General features: G+C 41.6%; 1 protein-coding gene across 1 annotated transcript in view; it reads right to left on the reverse strand.

Annotated features, from left to right (window-relative positions):
- LOC110541929 (mucin-16-like) overlaps window positions 1-20,610 on the reverse strand; it is a 168,454-nt gene that overhangs the window by 74,499 nt on the left and 73,345 nt on the right. The window contains exons 15-34 of the mRNA XM_060382911.1: window positions 20,355-20,393; window positions 20,074-20,136; window positions 17,623-17,747; window positions 17,254-17,321; window positions 16,038-16,210; window positions 15,900-15,935; window positions 13,561-13,685; window positions 13,264-13,331; window positions 12,267-12,439; window positions 12,132-12,167; window positions 11,414-11,470; window positions 7,987-8,108; window positions 7,718-7,785; window positions 5,358-5,530; window positions 5,226-5,261; window positions 5,004-5,060; window positions 1,467-1,591; window positions 1,216-1,283; window positions 391-575; window positions 261-287 (exon numbers count right to left, since the gene is read on the reverse strand). Coding sequence (XP_060238894.1) covers window positions 261-287; window positions 391-575; window positions 1,216-1,283; window positions 1,467-1,591; window positions 5,004-5,060; window positions 5,226-5,261; window positions 5,358-5,530; window positions 7,718-7,785; window positions 7,987-8,108; window positions 11,414-11,470; window positions 12,132-12,167; window positions 12,267-12,439; window positions 13,264-13,331; window positions 13,561-13,685; window positions 15,900-15,935; window positions 16,038-16,210; window positions 17,254-17,321; window positions 17,623-17,747; window positions 20,074-20,136; window positions 20,355-20,393 — 1,824 coding nt within the window. The remainder of the gene's footprint in view (window positions 1-260; window positions 288-390; window positions 576-1,215; window positions 1,284-1,466; window positions 1,592-5,003; window positions 5,061-5,225; window positions 5,262-5,357; window positions 5,531-7,717; window positions 7,786-7,986; window positions 8,109-11,413; window positions 11,471-12,131; window positions 12,168-12,266; window positions 12,440-13,263; window positions 13,332-13,560; window positions 13,686-15,899; window positions 15,936-16,037; window positions 16,211-17,253; window positions 17,322-17,622; window positions 17,748-20,073; window positions 20,137-20,354; window positions 20,394-20,610) is intronic.

The raw sequence follows: 20,610 nt of genomic DNA on the forward strand, positions 1-20,610 counted from the left end.
AGATGGGAGCTGGTATACCTGAAAAAACAATGTTCACCACAGACACGGGGCGGGGGGAGACATCTATTTGGAGTAAAGACATCATCTGTGTAGCTATAGACACCTCAAAGGGTGTCCCAGTCTGGGTCTGGTAGGGTTTAAATTGCTGATCATCTCAGGCTGGAAGCTAGGTGACCAATGAAATGGAGACAGTAGACTTTTGCTCTCTTTAGTTTCAAGGAGCCGGGTATAGTGGTAGAAAATTAAGGAACCTGAAATACTTCTGGGAGTAGTAGTCAGGATCTGGTGTGAAACCTACAGAGATATAGGAGCTTAAAACTGCAGTAGAGTTGAGAAAAAGGAGGCCTGGGAAAGGAGGGTGTGAGTTCTTGAATATAGCAAAGCAAGGATGGCGGTACTCACCATTGACATAGAGACTGCCTGGGTCCAGGGTATAAGGGCCCAGCTGGGTGACATCCTGGGTCAGACTGCTCAACTCCCCATATATTTCTTCACTTTCCAGCCTGTGGCCTGCAGGGTCCAGGTGGTAGGTACAAATGGCATCCACACCTGTGGCTGCCCCATCTTTCTCAGGCCTGGAAAGGGTAAATGAGGAAAATAATGATAAAATGATTGCCTAAGGGGGATCCTGAGATGCCGGAAAAACACATGAAGGGTTCAGAAAAATAGAAAGAGACTGATAGAGACTTGAGAGAGATTTGATATCAGATAGAGATCTTACAGAGACTTTCAAAGCCAGTTGTAGATTTTCTACCTTTTTAACCTCCAGTGTGACACTGAGCAGACAGTGAATCAATAACTTCTATCAATTACAAGAATCTAATAAGCTTGTATGTTATGGGAGAAGTCATAAATAATACATATGAAGAATAATATCTGGAGCACTGAAGGTCAAAATTAGTGAGGAGAAAGAGCATATTTGTCTTCAGAGCAATCATATGGGCCAACTTTATAAAGTCCATAGGAAATGTTACTTTGCTTCTAAGAAAGGAGAGGAAGGAGGGAATTCAGACTGGATGAACAGAAGGAGGTTCCAATTTTGTTGATGGTTTGGGAGACAAAGTGGTAGAATAAGGAGACATTTGGTGCATTCAGGGTGCTTCCTGAATTCTCCTGCATGTAAGATATGCAGAAGAAGTGCAGGAAGAAGTTTGAACACAATCCTTGGTCTGAGAGCACTTTAAGCAACTCTAGCATGCTATTCTAAGAACTCACCTGAGCAGGGTCAGCCTGCATCCAGAAAACAATCGACCAACACTGGTTTTATTGAACAAGGGCCTGAGCTGTGGAGAAAGAGGAGAGGGGTGAGGAGGAGGAATATAAAAAGAACAGAAGTGAGGTGGGCTAAGCAGGAAATGGTGATTTGGAATTGCATATGTATAGTCAGGATGGAGTGGGCAGTGGTTTCTTTAAGGTGTGTGGCATGGCCGGTAGATGGGGCTGGATGCAGTGAGCAGGGCTCTCACCAGGCTTTGTAGGGTTCTCTCAGTGATATTGAACTTCCTGGATCCAGGGCGACCCATGTCCTCCTCAAACTCCAGGTTAATGATGGTGAAGTTGATTGTGAAAGGCAACAGGACAGGGCTGGTCACTGCAGAGGGGATGGGAGAAAGATACAAGCCCATGCTATTGTTTCTCTCTGGGCAACAAATATGCGCATATTCAAGCACTGAGGAGGTTCTTCCTGTAGGAAGCACAGGTTCTTTTTTGGGTATGGGGGGAGAACCTCACCAGAGCTTCAACTTAATCACCAAAAATAAGTAGGATTGCCATTTACAGGTAAGTTCACATTTAAATGGAATGGAAGAATATTTATCCCCCAGATAGCTACCATGCTTGTAGCCACTGTTATAATAATGATTAATATGCCACACAACATATTTTCTTGCCAGGACCCTGTAAGGCAGGCTAGTGGGGCTCTCTGTAAGCTAACACTCACCCCTGGCTTCTGAGTTTTATAATGTAAATCTATTTTTCTCCTTTATTTATTTATTTTTTTTTATTTTACTGTGCTGGGTTATGTGAGGCTCTTTCACCCAAACCTATAATGTGCTTGAAGCACATGCTTCCCTCACACAGCTAACTTCCTTCTGCTTTTCTGCTCCTCTCTCACTCATTATTTCCATTCCCTAAGACAGTAACACTTTAACTTTCTTGTCATCTAGTCATGTGCAATTATATATAAACACATATGTAATCTAAGACCCATAAATGAGAGAAAACAAGATATTTCTCTTTCTAAGACTAACAATTCAGAATGTATGGCCAATTACATTTTCCTACAACGGAGATAACTTATTGTTTATTGCTAAATGTTCTATTGTGTATATGTAGCACATTTTATTTACCCCTTTATTTGTCTGTAGACACAGAGTTTGGTTCCAAAACTCAGATATTATAAAAAAGTACTGCATAAACACTGATGTACAAGTTTCTCTGTGCCGTGTTGACCTAGGGTCTTATGGGTACACACAAAGGAGTGTTACAACAGAATCATCTATTAGCACAAATATAAACAGCCAGAAGAATGTAAATAAACTCCACTAAGATTCCATTTCACTCTTCTCAGAATGGTGGTCATCAAGAAAACGAACTGTCGTGTTACAATGTGAAACCCTCATACACTGTGAGTAGTAAATTACGTTAATCCCACCATGGGGGAAACCAGGACATTCTGACAGTCATCCTGTTATAATAAAAAGTGGAGAGTGAATAGACAGGATCACACAAAATCAGTATAAAGTGACTCATGGTTTCTAATCTTGGTGATTGATGATTTCCTTATCAACAGTCAAGTAGCTGAGACATCTGTATATTTGCAGGTGACCACCAATTCCGTTTCTTTTACTCAAGAAAAATGTTTCTTAACCCACCTGCTGGTCGGTTGGTTTCTTATGGAAATTAAGCAGCTGTTCATAACTGAATTGTTACATAAACTAATTTTTAGCTAGAAGTCCACCAACTAGTGAGTCCACCTCTGAAAGGACTAAGAAAAAATTCATAAATGAGAGGCCAAAAAGATAGATCAACTGGTAAAGTGACTGCTGCACAGCATGAAAATTTAAGTTTGGATTTCTAGCACCCATGTTAAAAGGGGGAAGAAGAAAGGCAAGCACTATTGTGTAGGTATGTAGCCATAGCTCTGAAGGGGCAGAGAAAGATGGATCACTGGAGCTCACCTGTTAGCCAGCCTAATTGAATCGATGAGCTATAGCTTTTGTGTGAGAACCTATCTTTTAAAATGTGAAAAGTCTAGTGAGACTGTCTTAATTCACTTAATAGGATTAGGGTATGTTAATGAAATTCCTATTTCACAGATGTAGCTGAGCCAATGGGAAGCTGAATAATTTGTCCCAGTTCATACAGCCACTAAGATGTGGACTAAATATAAATAATAACCATACTACTTCTTATAACATTAATTTATTATTCACTTGTTAGATGAGAGGTTGTGTTGTTATTCTAGATCTGGATTCTTTTCATATTTTTAAATACTTTTAAATTATTTTTATGTATCTGTTGTGTGTGTGTGAATGCTTGTCATATATTTATAAGTGCCTGTTGAGGCCAGAGAGGGCAATGGATCCCCTACAACTGGGGTTAAAGGTGAGTGTGGGTTTCCTGGAAAAGCATCCCTCTGAATCTCTGAATCCTCAGCTCCATCTTTTTATATTTTCAACATTTCAAGTGTTGTTTCTCCATGACACTTTCAACACAAACCCTGAGTTTCAAGATATGACAATCGTAGCCATTTAAGTTTCAGGAATCTTGCTGTAGTTTGAATGAAAAATGTTGCCCCAAAACTCATGGGTTTGAATTCTTGGTCCCCAGCTGTTTCCATTGCCTGGGAAAATTGTCAAACCTTTAGGATGTGGAACCTTGCTGGGGTAAGTGAGCTCAGTTCTACTTCCTTTCTACTTCCTGACTTCAGATGCAGTGAGAGTCATCCTGCTCTCACCACTAGGCCTTCTCTGCCATGACAGATTACGCACTTCAAATGGCAAGTCAGAACAAACCCTTCCTCCCCAAAGTAGCTTCTTGTTGCCTGTTTTGTCACAGAGATAGGAAGAGGAACTTATGCAAACTTGTATGTCACCAGATTTTACAGTTCACACTACTGTGGTCAAACAATACAAGTTGTTTACAAGCACCAAATCCCAGTGGTGAACAGATGGATTTTTCTTGCTCTATTTAAAAACCTTTCTGGTACCTTTGGCAGTTTTAACAAATAAAATATTGCAGAATAGGTGGGAAAGAAATGCAGGAAACACAGAAATGATGGGTTGATAGATTTTAGACAAATCAAACCTTTAAAATTCTGCTGAAAAGTTATGATTAATTATACTTTTGTGGTCAAGAAACTACACATTTATACTGATGGCATACTAATAATTAGCAAGAATAACCTCTTATCAACTTACTTTTTTTTTTTTTTAAACTAGCTCTGTGTAGCCCAGGCTAACCTCAAATTCTCTTTGTGGCCAAGAGTGACCTTAAAACTTCTGACCTTTTTTCCTCACCTCCCAAGTTTCAAGCACAAACTTAAGATTCAGTTTATGTGATGCTGGTTGGAGGTTGTGCATGCTAACCAAGCATGCTGACAGCTAAACTACATCATCAGTGCCAAAAACTGTTATTAAAACAAACTCATGACTGATAGTTTATTTGATAAACCAGAAATTTGAACATTGAATGTGCTAGTTCCTCAAACTTCAACTATTACAGACTAAATAAATACTCTCAGCAACTAGCCCTGATGGAATATACCCTTGTCATGGATGTTGGATGATGTAGAATCCAAGGGCCAAAGAATTCAGAAACAGGTTCTAGAGGATGTTTTAGGACGAAGGGTTCTAGGTAAGTATCTGATAATCAAAGATTGCTCAGGAACCTTGAAAGACCCTCTGAAATCTCTCTGTGTCCTCTGGCATTTTTCATCAGCCCCAGCCCTCTGCTTATCTTTTAAATGACTAAGGGGAATCTAAGCAGAGGGGAATCCATACCTGATGGAGTGGGGGAAGTGTTTGGCATTCCTCCAGAAACAGTGGCCATCACTGATGCTGAAAAAAAAAAATCAAGTATTTTGCTTTGAAACCCCATCCATTAGGAGAATGAAGGAAGTGATAACTTCTCGGTCATCCCTAAATAAAGGTAAGTTGCAGGCATGGAATAAAGATTCAGGCTCAGGGGTTTAGCAAAGAATAATGAAGACTCAGGATACTCACTTGTTTGGGTAGTGGCCATAGTCTGCTGGGTATAACCTACATAGATAATGAAAAAAAGAGTGAAAATAAGATAGTATTGAGAAAGAAGGGGTGTGAGAGAAGAGAATTGTGACGCTGAAGTATATAGCTCACCATTGACATAGAGACTGTTCTGATCCAGGGTGTAGGGCCCTAGGTGCATGATACCATTGTTCAGTCTTTTCAGCTCCCAGTATACTTGCTCTCGGTCTAGCCTTTGATTAGAAGTGTTGGGGTGGTAGGTGCAGATGGCATCTACTCCTGTGGCTGTTCCATTGTTCTCAGGCCTGGAAAAAACAGGCAGGGAGAGTGACATTAAATGAACTATCTAGAGACCCATCCAGAGGTGTCTGGTAGAGGAAGGAAAAGGGCCAGAAGAAATGGAACATCTGGTATATTGCTGAAAAGTCAGGCTTACACTTTGGGAATGCACCGATGCACTAACTTGCACTAGCTACCTTGTGGCTGGTGAATGGCTTCTCTGCCTATGCATAAATCCAATTGAGCCAAATTAAAGTATAAAGGCAGGTTTATTGGGGCAGCACTCAGGCAGGTTCACTCGTCCCAAGGAATGGGGCCAGGGAAAATCACCATGCAGACAGGGAGGGAGGACAGAGAGAGAAAGAGAAAGCATGAGAATGCAGAGAGAGAGAAATGCATATATAGAGAGGAGACAAAGAGGGAGGAAGGGAGAGAGAGAGAGAGAGAGAGAGAGAGAGAGAGAGAGCATGCTCAAAAAATGTCTGGATTATATAGAGAAAAGCCTATGGTGTCAGAGAAGCCCAGTCCCTGGGCTAGAAAGTTCAGGATAGAGGGTGAGGAATGCCAGTCATACTTTGTAACAGGTAGGGACTGTGGGATGCTGGGAGAACCTGGAGGCCAGGTCTGTTTTGACATATTAAATAGGCACCTTATCTACTTTTCCAGGTCTGAAACTTTTCAGCCCTGAGCAGACATGGCGTGAAACATTAAATGTAATGCAAGATTGAAACCTACATCCTCATGTCAGAGGATGTTTTATTTATAATAGATGAAAACAAATACTGGGAATTACAGCAAATGGAATATCATTTTGTCTTAAGAGGAGTTCGATGCACAGAAATTAAAACCTAACCCTGCGATTCTCCTTTATTACAAAGTCAAAGAAAAGAATTAAGAATGTCTGAGTATTAGGATTTTGTGGGAGTTGCAGGCTTTGGGAACAGCTGAGGACAAATGGTATGATCAGGAGGTAATGTGATACTGGAGATAATGAGTCCTAAATTCCCCAGTGCTAAGGATGTAAACACAGAGCGCAAGCTGACTAAGCTGGCCTAGAACTTCCTAAGGAAAGACCATTCTTGTAGGGTGTGTGTATGTGTGTGCTCGAATGCATGCATGTATGTTGTGCATGTAAACATGTTTTGTTTTGATCCCAGCTGTAGGGTATGAAACTGATTCAGATGGTCCACAGCAACAACAAACTATTTACCTCATGCAGGCTCTGAGAAGCTCTCTTTCCTAGCTGCAGATAGTTTAAATCTGAGACTTTGGAGAGGGAATAAATGCCAGGGCCTGAGAGAGAAAGAGGGCTCCAAGAGAAAAGAAGGGTGCTGGTACTCCCCCACCCCTGCTGCTCCTGATTGCTGTTGGATGAGAAGAAACTGGAGATATCCTGAATCAAGGATTGGATTTGCTCTAAGGAACCAAATGACCCTAGTCAGCAGGAAGTAGCTAAGAAAAACTATACCTTTTCTTTCCTTTTCCACCCCAACCCCTTCCAACACCCCAACACTGGGTAGGAGAGAAAGGAGGTTAGTGGGGAGAAGGGGCATAGTAGTTTTTCTTAGCTACTTCCTGCTGGCTAGGGTCATCGGGTTCCTTAGGGCAAGTCCAATCCTCAATTCAGGGTATCTTCAACTTCTCATCCAGCTGCATCAACAGCAATCAGGAGCAGCAGGGTGAGGGAGCCCTCTTTGTCTCAGGCCCTGGCATTTACTCCCTCTCCAAACTCCTCAGATTTGAACTATCTGCAGCTGGAAAAGAGCCCCTTTCATGAGTTTGCCTACGTGAGTTTGCTCTCAGAGCCTCTCAGAGTTTGCTACTATAGACAGTCTGAATCAGTTTCCTATCCTGGGATCAAAACAAAAACGTTTAAATCCATAACATGCATATATCTGTCTGTGTTCATGCTTATGTATGCACATGGAGGTCAGAGTGTTTATTCTTCCTTGGGAGCCATCCATTTGTTTTTGTTTTTGTTTGAGATAGGTTTCTCACTGTGAGACCTGAGACTCACTGATTTGGCTAGATTGACTGTCTAATCAATCACTGGGATCTTCCAGCATCTACTTCTCCAGTGCAGGGATGGGTCGTCGTGACTGACTTTTTCAGTGGGTGCTGGGGATCAAACTTAGGTCGTCATGATTAGCCAGCCAGCACTGTATTGACAGAACTATCTCTGCAGCCCCAAGCCTATTACTATAAGGTCTCACCTGAGAGAGGTCAGTCTGCATCCAGAGTACAGGGAGCCGACACTGGTTTTACTGAACAACACCCTGAGCTGTGGAGAAAGGGGAGAGGCATGAGAGCTATGCTGAAGATTTAAGGGTAGAGCAAAAAGTGAGAAGAACAAGTTGTTATCCATGTGAAGGCCTTTCATTTGTATGAGGTAGTTGGGGCCTCCTTCCTGCTCATGACATAGACTGGTGAGTGCAGCTTTTGTCTGTGTGGGGGCCATTATATACTGGACTGGGTGTCTCACCAGTTTCTGCAGGATTCGCTCAGTGGTGTTAAACTTCCTGGATCCAGGGTGACCCATGCCCTCTGCATACTCCAGGTTACTGACAGTGAAGTTGATGGTAAAAGGCATCAGCACAGGGCCTGCTACTGCAGGAGGTAAGTAGGAATGTCAGAGACTCATGCTCTGGAGTTATTTAACTTATTATTATTATTATTATTATTATTATTATTATTATTATTATCACCAACATGTGTCTTCTATTACTCAGAAGGAGATTTTTTTCCAAAGTAGACAGTTTCCTTGTAGAAAGAGTCAAACATCAGCCTCTCTTGATAGGTACCAAGGATGGATAGAGTTACTCTAGATTGGCAAAAAGATACCATCAAGCAGAAAGGAAATAATCTGACTTTACAGAAGGCTAAAAATATCATATAAGCACTCTCCATTTTGAATTCTTGTTTAAACAAAATGTGTTCTCTGGCATCTGCTTATCATTGATTACATGTGTGTGTGGAAGAGAGAGTGTGTTTGGATATATCTGTGATGGAGTACATGTACATATGTTTGTGTGCACGTGTGTGTATACAAATGTGTGTCCATGTGCACATGTTTGGGGACATTGCATGTGGGAGTGTACGCATGTGGATGACAGATGACAACTAGGAAGTTTTTCTTCAGAAACTGTCCATCTTGCTTTTTTTGAGACAGGGTCTTTCATTGGCTGAGGATTGATCAGGTAGCCTAGATTGGATGAATGTCCAGTGAGTTCCAGTGGTTCTCAAGAATCTCCCAGGAACCAGTACAAGTACATGAACTAACACTTGCCTTTCCTTCTATACTTTTCATCCTTCCCTCCTCTCTCCCCTTATTTTTACTCTTTTTATTTTATTTTTCTGTTTTTCCCCTTCCTCCCTTTCCCTCTAACATGGTTTCTGGGGAATTGAACTCTGATCCTCAAGCTTGGAAGGAAAGCACTTTAGAACTCAGCTATCACACCATATCAGCATAATCATCATCATTATTATTATTAAGAAACATATATGTTGCTCATTCATGTGTGTGATTCTATTTAAAGAGCTTACATATAATAGACTTGTTATTGTGGGCCAAGTAGAGTTACTATGATATCCATTTCACAAATTCAAAACCCAACACCACGAGGACTGCCAAAAATGGCTTAGTGGTTTAAGCTACTTGCTGCCAAGCCTGATGACTTGAGTTCTATCCATGAAACCAACATGGTAGGTAGATGGACAAAGAAACAGTCCTCCAAGTTGTCTTCTGACTTATTTATAATGATGTAAATACCACACACACACACACCAATTAAGCATTCAATGAATGTAAATAAAAAAAACTTGAACCAATGTAATGTTAAATAATTTGCCCAAATCTCAAAACCTAACTTCAATACCAGACATACTATTGTAGTATTTATATATTGCTTATTCTTTTAACATATGTGAGCTTATGCTATTGTGTTAGATTCTGAATACCTTTATTTTATTGACATTTTCAAGCACAGTATTTCAATATTTTTACATAAATCCTATAATTCTTTCTGACAAACCCTCATAGAGCCTATGCCAGTGTCTATGTTGTAGCTATGTAGTAAAGGATGAAAATTTTTTCTTATCATCCTGACTCCATCATCTAAGTCCTATGATTATAGACATCCACTAGCACACCCAGTTTAAGTGCTGCTGGAGGTGGAACTTAGGATTTCATGAATGTCAAGGCCAGCAGTTTACCAGGTAAGCTATATCTGTAGACAAGCCTTTTGATTTTGAACCATGATAATTTAGCACAGCAATTAATGGGGAGAGGGTGCTTACATCACCATATGGTATTGATCCCTGCTAGCATAAATTAAATTCCAAAGTGTAACAGGTGGATTTTCCTTGCCCAAAGTTGAGATACTGCTGATAATTTTTCAACTTTGCATTTTTACCTTTTAAAAATTGTGTGTTGGGGCAATATATGCACATCTGTGTGAGCACGTGCATATGGAGAGAATTTTTTTCTCCCTCTACCATGTAGGACCCAGGGACTGAACTCAGGGTTGCAGCTTTTACTCCCTTGTTGGGGGTTGGTCTAGTGCTTGTATTTTGATGCTAATCACTGTCCCTCTAGATCTGGTTACTGCCCTATCCCAAGACATTATTCCTTGTTGGTTAATAAGGCTTGTACTTGGGCGGGGTGGAAGGAAGTAGGATTGGCTAAGGTTCCTGGGCTTTGAGGGACCCAAGAATCATGGGAAGGAGATGGATAGACAGAAAGAGAGGAAGAAGGAGGACACCATGATGGGTTAGAATTAAAAACTACATGGTCCAGGAGAAAGGACTCCAGGAATGGCATAAAAAGAAACATCAAAATGAAAAATATAAGCAAGTATTTATAAGATTATGGGTGGAATAGTTAAGGCAGATGGCATGGATTTGGGGCTGGGAGGTTATTGACATAGTGTAGGTGGGATTATCTGCCCAGCCCAAAATGTTATAAGGCAATTATAAAATCTAACAGGTGTTTGTGTCTTATTGATTATGATAGCAGGTTAAATAATACCACTGTGATAATCATAAGGCTAATAAAAAACAACATTTAGTCCTGTGTCAAATATTTTCAACAACACCCGCTGAAGCATATCTACAATTCTGAAAATTTTCACAGTTCTCACAATAAAAAAATGTTACATATGGGGTAGAAACAAGCACCTGGAAATATAGTATTCATTGATTGATGAGTAAGTCATCATAGTTCATCAATTTTGGATAAATCTTCTGACAAAGGAGTATGACTAAAAGCCAGGCACATGCCTGTTATACCAGCTCTCAGGGAAGGGAAAAATAAGTTGATTTCTGTAAGTTTGAGACCAGCCTGATCTACAAAGTGAGTCTAGGACAGCCAAGGCTATACAGAGGAACACTGTCTCAAAATAAAACCAAAATAAAAAAAAACACAAATATGACTATAATTTTTACACATTGTAAAGAACCTGATACACATTTATATTAAGGAATATAGTCATTAAGAATTATCCAGAATAACAACTTATCTGCTTAAAGGAGTCCTTTAAGCAAGCTGGAGGTGGATTGCTCAGTTGATAAACTAGGGATCTGATCATTTGCCAAGATGTTTGGTAGCACAGTAGTTATTGCACCCTAGATATCTAGCCTCAGGCAACAGCCCTCCTTCCAGATATCCATCTAGCGGCTGGGAAAGGATTTAGAAGACAGTGGCCATGGATAAGTTTCAGAAACATGTACCAGAGATTCGGATTGTCAGGGACTACATAGGATTAAAAGAATTCTTGGTGGCTTGGGAAGAACCTGTGACAGTCTTCAAGAGTCAGCCTTGGGCGCCTGCAAAACATGTCACTTCCTCCACCTCCTTTTCTGACTCTAAAGATTCTAGAATCATTGAAAACACCTTGAGAGAGAATCCCTACCTGTTGGATTGGGGGGGTTGCTTGTCATTCCGGTAGAAGCAGTGGTCATCACAGAGGCTGCAGAGGTAAATTGTCAGATCATTGGAGTAGAAACATCATTAGCTTGGAGACATCAGGGAGAGAATGTAGATGTTTGACTTATTTTTGTTTCTGAGTCTCTGTCTATGGCAGGCTAGAGATGAGGTAGGTTTGTTTAGCAATTTCCTCTTAATTGAAACATTTATCCCAGAAAGGAGAGGGGAGACTCAGACTTAAACTTACAAGTCTGAGAAAGCTAAAACTAGAAGATCCTTGAGAGGTTATAGAAGCACTGAGAAACCTTTAAGGGGAAAGACTGACCAGATGAGATGCCTTGGAGGGACTCTCTGACCTGGTTGAGCTGTTTGCAAGTCAAGCCGAGGGCTCCAAAGTTGCAGCCCTTGTGAGGTGTCACCCACTCTAGGGTGGCTATGGGTGATGAGGCTGTCTTTGGGTGTTCCTTGCTCCAGTGAGTAACCCTAATAAATTCACTGGTTACCCAAGATAGATCATAGTGTAATTGCTATTTTGGTGTATCATCAGTTCCCTATCTGGGATAAACAGATGTTTGTGTATCATGTCTCTCCAGGAAAAGTTTCAAAAATTTTGTGAAATGGAGATTAGGCCTTTGACTTCTAGCATTCCAAAGACCTGGGAATCATAAGTATGGTGGAGATTTATGAAAATTGAATATACTCACTTTGGGTGGTGGTAGTCGAGATCTGATGTGTGTAACCTGCCCAGAAAATGAAAGCAAGGCATTTGAAATGGAGACAAGAGAGAGGAGAAAAGTGTGGACTCTTACTACAACAAAGTGAAAGTGCCCAATTCTCACCATTGACATAGAGACTGTTCTGGTCCAAAGTGTAAGGGCCCAACCTGTTGACATCATAGGTCAGCCTGCTGATCTCCCAATATACCATCTCTTTGTCCAGTCCAAGGCCAGTGGGGTCAGGGTAGTAAGTGCAGACAGCATCCACTCCTGTGCCTGTACCATCATTTTCACGTCTGGGAAGGACAGGTGAGATAGTAGATAATAAATGGATTCCTTAAAGATGTATCCTGAAATTCTGGGACAGGGAAGGAAGTAACCAGAGTTGTTAGAGGCCCAGAGAGACAGATCAACAAGTGGAGGCAGTTGTCACCAGTCCTGACAACCTGAGTTTCATCCCTGGGACCCACATGGTAGAAAAAGAGAAGTTATACTAATAAATTGTCTTTTGGCTACACATGGGTATCCATATGTACACACACACACACACACACACACACACGCATGCACATACACAAACCCACAGATGAATTTAAAAAAAAAAACAGTTTTTTTAAAAAAGTAAAAAAAGAAGATTGAAAGATACAGGAAACCAGAGTTTGATTCTGAGCACATTGATTTCTACTAGACTGAGACAGTGAAAATCATGGAATTATGAGTTTTTATCAAATACATGACTCAATTTTCCACTCTCATGTCCTGGGATCTGAGGAGCTCATATATCCAAGACAAAACAACTTGGTTTGGGACGAACAAGAAATAGAAAAGGCACTTTTTTTTTCTTCATAGCAATCATAGAACACAATTTGAATGTGTAAGGCAACATCCTTTTATTCCAAAGGCAGAAAATGGGAGGAAGAATTCAGACAGGATAATCAGGAACACTTAAAATTGTGATGCTGGTCTACTGGGTGTGGGGAGAGATAGTAGCTTAGGAAGACATCTTGTGTCAAGGTTTCTTCATTTCACCAGAACCAAAGCCATATGGATGGACAGCAAGAAGAAGGAAACTGAGTGTGTTTTTAGGTCTGGCACCCCATTTACACATTCCAAAACCCACCTGAGCAAGGCCAGTTTACAGCCAGAATACAGGGAACCGACACTGGATTTTTTGAACAGGGTCTTCAGCTGTGAAAGAAGGTTAGAGGATTGAGGAGAGATGAACAGGGAGAGGTGCAGTTAAAGTGAGGCTGGCAAGGGGTTGAAACATTTCATCCTTGAGCTTAGGCTAAGATGGGTGATGTCTTCTTGCAAGATTTCCTCTTTGGGGTCGAGGATAGAGTTTTCTTTCAGGGGCATTGGATGGCAGGTAGATATGGTTTATACTTGTGCTAGTCACAATGTACAGGACTCTCACCAGACTCTGCAGGGTTCTCTCAGTGATATTGAATTTTCTGGATCCAGGGTGACTCATGTCTTCCTCAAACTCCAAGTTAACGATGGTGAAGTTGATAGTAAAATGTTCCAGGACAGGGCCTGCTACTGCAGAGGAGGTGGGAGAAAGATACACACTAAGGCTTTTGTTTCTCTCTGAACTTCAGCTTGGGGTGTCAGCTGTGTTCATATTCTTGCACTGAGGAGACTTTTCCTGTTGGGAACACAGTTTCCATGGAATGGAGACCTCACACCAGCTTCAACTAAATTACAAAAGATTGATGTGTGGGGATATCTGCCTTCCTGAAGTTTCGTCTGAAAGCCCAGGCTTTTCTGAAGTCAACCGTTCTTCAGTGAGCTATGTGTTGGTATTGATTAGTTGATTGATAACTGTTTGTATGTATGCCAAATCATGAGTGTAAAAATCTGAAAAAAATCAGGAACTGGTTCTGTCCTTCTACCATGTAGGGCCCAGGAATAAAAATCAGTTCATCATGTTTGGTATCTTTACCCAGTAGGTCATTTTACCCACTAGTCCATATGTGGCCGTGTGTATGTCAGACCGTGTTTGAAGTTCTTTACTTAGATTAATTGCTTGACTGGAGAAAGTTTTATAATGCAATGCAAGTAGTATGAAAATGGAATACAAATGTAAAACTGAAGCAAATTACTAAGGATTTGCCCCCAAGTCATACAATCTGTAAGTGGCAGGGCCCACTGTTAACACAGGACATATACTGTAGTTTGTGTTCTCTAGGCACTCAGCATCTATAAGGCTGTGCTAGTACATTAGACCTGTTTTGATTTTTCTTAATGTGAATATGTCTATATATGACAGTGCATGTTCATACATATGTGCATGCATGTGAAGGCAGAGGACCAACCTTGGGTGTCACTCTCAGGAATGCTATCTACTCTGCTTGGCATAGAGACTGTCATTGGCCTAGAGCTCACCACTTATGCCAGACTATCTGTCCCCTGAGTCCTGTGGATCTGCCTATCTCTGCCTCCACGTACTGGAATTGTAAGTGTTAGCTACCACACCTGGCAATTTTACATGGGTTTGAGGAGTCAATTCGGGTCCTCATGCTTGCAGGGCATGTGGTTTACTGAGCTACCTCCTCTGTCCCTGGGTGTGTTTTTGACACACTGACCACTATACCTTTTGTTCTCACATAGCAGCCCTGCTGTTTTGGCTGCTTTAAAGGGTTAGGAAAGGATTCAACGCCACAAAGCACCTACAGGTTTCTTAAATGAGTTTTAGAAAATTGATCAGGCTATTGGCTCTAATATCTAAGGAATCCTCAGGGAACTGAGAAGACCTTGGGAGATCCATCAAGAGTCACCCTTGGGCTGTGGTGGATGCCTCACCTGGTGCATCCCTCCTTTTGCCTGATGCAATGACAAGAACACCTTTTGAGAGAGTATTCCTACCTGTGGGACTGAAGACAGAAACTGTCATCCTGCCGGAAATGGACATCACCACAGAAGGATTAAAAGTCTACCACGTGTTTAGAGTGAAATCCTTTCATTTTGACGCAATCACAGGGGAGTGTGCATGTCTGAAACTTTCATTTTAGTGTGTAAGTACACGCATGTGCTGCATTGCATATGGAGACCAGAAGACAACATCTGGAATTATACTTTCTATAAATTAAGTTATTTTATATGTTATGAGTGTCTTGCCTAATGCATGTCTACGCACCATATCCATGCCTGGTGCTTAGGAAAGCCAGAAATGGGCATTAGATCCCCTTGAACTGTAGTTATAGATGATTGTGGGCCATCAACAGAATCCAAGTCCACTAAAACATCAGTTAGAACTTTTACCTACTGAGCCATCTCTTCAGCACCCCCCACACACACACATCGCTCTTCCTCAAGCACTGTCTACTTTGTGATTTACACCAAGGAATAAGGCCCAGCTGGGTGCGATCATTGCTCAGCTTTCTCAGTGTTCACTACAACCACTCATTGTCCTTCCGAGGCCACAGGACCCGTGAATCCCCGATTCACAGGTTAGCTGACCAGTAAGCTCCAAGGCTGCCCCGGTCTACTCCTTGTAGAGTCAGCACTACAGTGTGTCCCATGATGCCCAGATTTTTACGTGGTTACTAGGGATCAAACTCCAGTACCAGAACAAGCACATTACTGAGTTGTACCTCCAGCCAGACTGAGGGCTTTTAGTGCATACATTTCTGTGCATCCCTAGTTGGAGAGGGGCTTCAGAAATGAAATGTAGATGGTGGATTTTGTTTCTTCTCTTTCTTGGGGCTGGGCCTTACAGCATAGAAGAGTCTTAGTGGGCCTCAGAATACTCACTTGTAGATGAGATGGAGAGGATCTGATGTGTATAACCTGAAGAGATAATGAAAGAGTGAGAAGAAAGCAGGGTGAAGAAGTGGAGGCTGGGAGGGGAAATGTATGCTCTGCACTGAAGCACAGAGGGCCACGGCTCACCATTGATGTAAAGGCTGTTCTTGTCTAAGGTGTAAGGGCCCAGCTGAGTGATATCTTGGGTCAGCTTGCTCAGTTCCCAGAATACCCGTTCATTGTCTAGTCCAGCTCCAGTTGGGTCTTGATGGTGAGTGCAGATGGCATCTACCCCTGTGGCTGCTCCATCTTTCTCAGGCCTGAGAAGGACAGTTGAGGAGAATGATGATAAATAATATTGACGTAAAAAAAAGCATCTTAAGATAACAAGGCAGGAGAGGAAGGAACAGGGGGCAATGAGATGACTAATATGGAGGTGATACATTAGGCTTAGATTCTCCAAGTGTACTAACTTCCAGTAGTCTGTGAACCTAAACAAACATGGAGTAAAGATTTCTTTATTGAATGCGAGACACTAATCTACATTTTTATGGTGTGAGGAATAGAGAGTTCATACTTAGGACAAAAGTGGATTTAGAAATTAAAGCAAAAGGAAGGAAAAGATTAAAGTCTATGTTTGTTAGCTTTAACTGTCAATTTAAGTCAATTCTATGAAGACTTTCAAACAGGTTTTATCTACTTTGGGTTAACCTGTAGTCACGTCTATGGGGAATGATCTTAAAGAAGGTAATTATTATAGGAGTACCTAGCCCCTTGCATCCAGCACTGAAAGCTAGGCAGGGGATCCAGAAATGTGCAAAAACAGAAAAGTCAAGCTGAGTACAAGAGAGACCGTTCCTGCTTTCATTTCTCTCTGTTCTTGACTGTGAGTGTGACATAACAAATTCAGTCATTAGCTGCTGTGATTTCCCTGAAAATAATTATGAACTGACACTTGAAATTTAGAGCTAAAATAAACCACTTTCCCCCTACTTTGACTTTATTCAGGGTATTTTTATGACAGTGATAGAAATGATACTAGAATAATAGAGAAAAAAAAAGAATTTCTAGGGACAGAATTCAAAGCTCCAAGGAAGTTCCCCTTTATTCCACTATGAGGGAATGAAGGTGGGAGCTCAGAGTGGATGAACAAGAAAAGTTCAACAGCCTGATGATGGTCTGCAGGCTTTGGGGGTCACTGAAGTGGAGCTTATATGACTAGGGGACACATTGGCTGCTGCATCCAGTGCTTCCTGATTTACCCACATGGGCAAAGTACTGACAGGACAAAAGGAAGGAGGCCAAGCACACTTTGGGTCTGGGACACCCTGAGGATCTCTGGATGGTTCTTGTTAGGACTTACCTGAGCAAGGCCAGTCTGCAGTCAGAATACAGAAGGCTAATACTGGTTTTATTGAACAAAGGCCAGAGCTGTGGGGAAGAGAAGGCTGTCAATACAAGAACTAAGGGAAAACAGACTGTCTTTGAGAGGTTTGGAGCTAGCCTCTCTGCACAATGCTGGAATGTGTGGAGCAATTATCTATTCCAAGTCCAGTTGGGTCTGGATGGTGAGTGCAGATGGCATCTACCCCTGTGGCTGCTCCATCTTTCTCAGGCCTGAGAAGGACAGTTGAGAAGATTGAGGTGGGTGTGGCCTTCTTGCAGGGTGTGGCCCAAGCTGATGAGGCTTACCTCTGAGGGGAATTCTGCATCTACTGCACAGAGCCCTTACCAGTCTTTGTAGGATTCTCTCAGTGGCATTGAACTTCCAGGACCCATGGTGACTCATGCCCTCCTCATACTTGAGGTTAGTGATGGTGAAGTTGATGGTGAAAGGCACTAGAGGAGAGACTGGCACTACAGTAGGGGTGGGAGAAAGACATTCTGAGAGGCTGGTTTCTCTGTAAACTTGGGCATCTACCAGCACTGCAGTGTCTTCCCCCAAACAACCCATCAACCCAGGGAAGACAGTGAGTAGATCCAGGAACATTTGTCATGTTCCAAACATGAGGGGGATTTCTCTATGAGGTTTACTACACCATGGTTCAGACGCTACACAAATCAGACCCTGTGTTGATAAAATTCCAACAAACATCTTTATTGTCCATGTTTCACTTAGCTCAACTGGCTTTTCTGTAACTCATGTACATTTTGACTCTTTTAAAAAAAATAAAGATATAGGGTTCAGGTTATATAAGATGAATTAGGAAAGTCATTTGCCTAATAAGCTGAGTTTGATACCCATGACACATGCAGTAGAAATAAAGAGCCAATTCTTTTTTGGGCTGTCCTCTGATCTCAACAATCATGGTTCATGCACATGCATTTCTGTGCATACAATCAACAAATAAAAAATAATTTAAAAAATGTGTTTAAAGGCAGAGAGTGGACTAGAGAGATAAATTAATTATTAAATTCAAGAAACAGTGCCAGGGCATGATCCCAAAACCATCCAAAAAAGGCCAGATTGCTGTGGTACACACTTGTGAGTCAGTGTTGGGGAGGTAGTAACAGGTGGAATTCTGTGGTTCATTTACAATGGCTTCTCCAACTTAGTGAGGTCAAGCCTAGCTAAACATCTTGTCTCAAAAATGAACTATTCATGAGGCCTAAAAATATCTTAAGATTTATTTATTTATTATTTATAAAGTATTCTGACTGCATGGGCTCCTGCATGCCAGATCTCAATTGAAATGGCTGTGAGCCACCATGTGGTTGCAGGGAATTGAACTCAAGACCTTCAGAAGAACAGCCAGTGCTCTTAAACCCTGAGCCATGTCTCCTGCCCACTGTCTCTACAATTGTAATCCCATCAGGTTCCTATATTCCAAAAGGGTATCAGGCATCACACCAACCCCATTTCCAGGAAGGTATCTAATCCCAGAATGTCACATTCAAAACATTTAGAGCACTACTAGTGGTGACTCAACCCATATACTTGCTACACCTGAAACTCTATGTGCCCCTCCTGCTCATGTCCTCCACATCGTAAGAGCCACACATTCCTTCCTGGAAATGCAAGGTCCCTTCTTCCCTCAACCTAGGCATCAGCCTGAATATAGGAAATCACCTCCCTTCTCTGAGATCTCTAAGAAAGGATCTTCACTCTGCCTCATGTGCCTGATCTCTCCTCAGAACCACAACAATGCTATCCATCCATGATACTAACTAGCCTTCTAAAGAGTCCTTTATCCCAAATCACCATCTGCCTCTGTGTTCAACTTGAGCCTCAACCCTTGCGCATTCAATGATGTAAAACAAGAGAAAAATGAGATAAAGATGGTGTCTGCTCTTTCAGAACCCTCAGCAAGTTCAATACAAGGTATGAGAAGGATGCATTTGGGATTCTGCAACTGGGATGAAATAGAACCAGTCCATGCTCCAGAACATCACCTTCTACCACATGGCATTTTTCAGGTCTATGCTACTCTCAGTTTTCTTCTGTTGAAAACTAAGGCCTGTGTAGATGGCCTAGTCAGTCCAGTATTTCTCTCACAAACATAAGGACCTGATTTCAGATTTTCAGTAAACATGTAAAAAGCAGAATGTGGTACTACACGATATAACTAAAATCTCAGTACTGGACAGACAGAGACAAGAGGCTCTTTGACACTTGTTGGCCAGATGATAGTCAAGCTGAATTAGTGAGCAACAGTTTAGCTAGACATTAACACACACACACACACACACACTCACACATACACACACATACACACAAATTAAAATACTTGCAAATCCTGGGCTTGGGTATGTTAATGTAAACTTTTCACTACTGAGCAACAAGTGGTGGCATTAAAGAGTGACATTTCGGTCTTAGTGTGAAGGTTTAAATAAATGTATCATTTGGGAGTTGAGGAAACTGAGGCTGAGAGAATAAATGAGTTGTCCAAGATTGATAGCACTGGAGATTTGAGGGTCATTTATCTCCTGCCTATGAAAAGTTCACAGACGAATAAGCACCCATTAACATTCTGAGTTACTTTTTTATTATTTTATTTTATTTTTCTAGACATGTTTCTCTGTGTAGCATTGCCTCTCCTGGAATCCTGACTGTCCTTATACCTACAGCAATCTCCCTGCTTTTGCCTCTCTGAGTGCTGGGAATAAAGGTGTGTGTCACTCTGCCTGGCTCATTCTGAATTGTCTTGATCACCTCCAAAATCCTGTCTTTCAGGTGACCTACCTGTTGTGTGGATGGGTGGTGTGGTGGAGGTCTCTGTGTAAGGCACAAAGGATGTCACAGGAGCTGAGAAGAAAAGGATTGGAGTAAAAAATGGCATTAGAAGTAGCACATGAAAGTCGCCAGAGAGCATCTTTGCTTCCCAAATTGGGACATAGTGGGTGTGAGCCTCCAGCTTTTAATTTATTTTTCTCTTTCATGACCTTGGACTCAATAGGTAGATAGATCAGCTGCTGTTCCCATAGGGTATGGGGAATCCAACCATCAGGCTTTTAAGTACTCACTGTAGGGAGTCGAAGCCGAGGTTGTTTTATGTGAAAAACCTGCAATGAGAACAGGAGAAAATCAGGATGTAGGGAAAGAAATGTTTATGGCATAGCTGACACCCATCAGTCCTTTCTCCAGCTGAGACTTCAGATCTACACAGTGAAACACCTAAAATCTAGGTGCCATCAAGAGAACCATCTCTGTTGTCATGAATTTACAATTTACTTGGTAAAACAAACACATGCCAGTTTCTACCACATTCACTCAGAAACT

The sequence above is a fragment of the Meriones unguiculatus genome, chromosome 1 (assembly GCF_030254825.1).
Source record: "Meriones unguiculatus strain TT.TT164.6M chromosome 1, Bangor_MerUng_6.1, whole genome shotgun sequence".
Lineage (NCBI taxonomy): Eukaryota > Metazoa > Chordata > Mammalia > Rodentia > Muridae > Meriones > Meriones unguiculatus.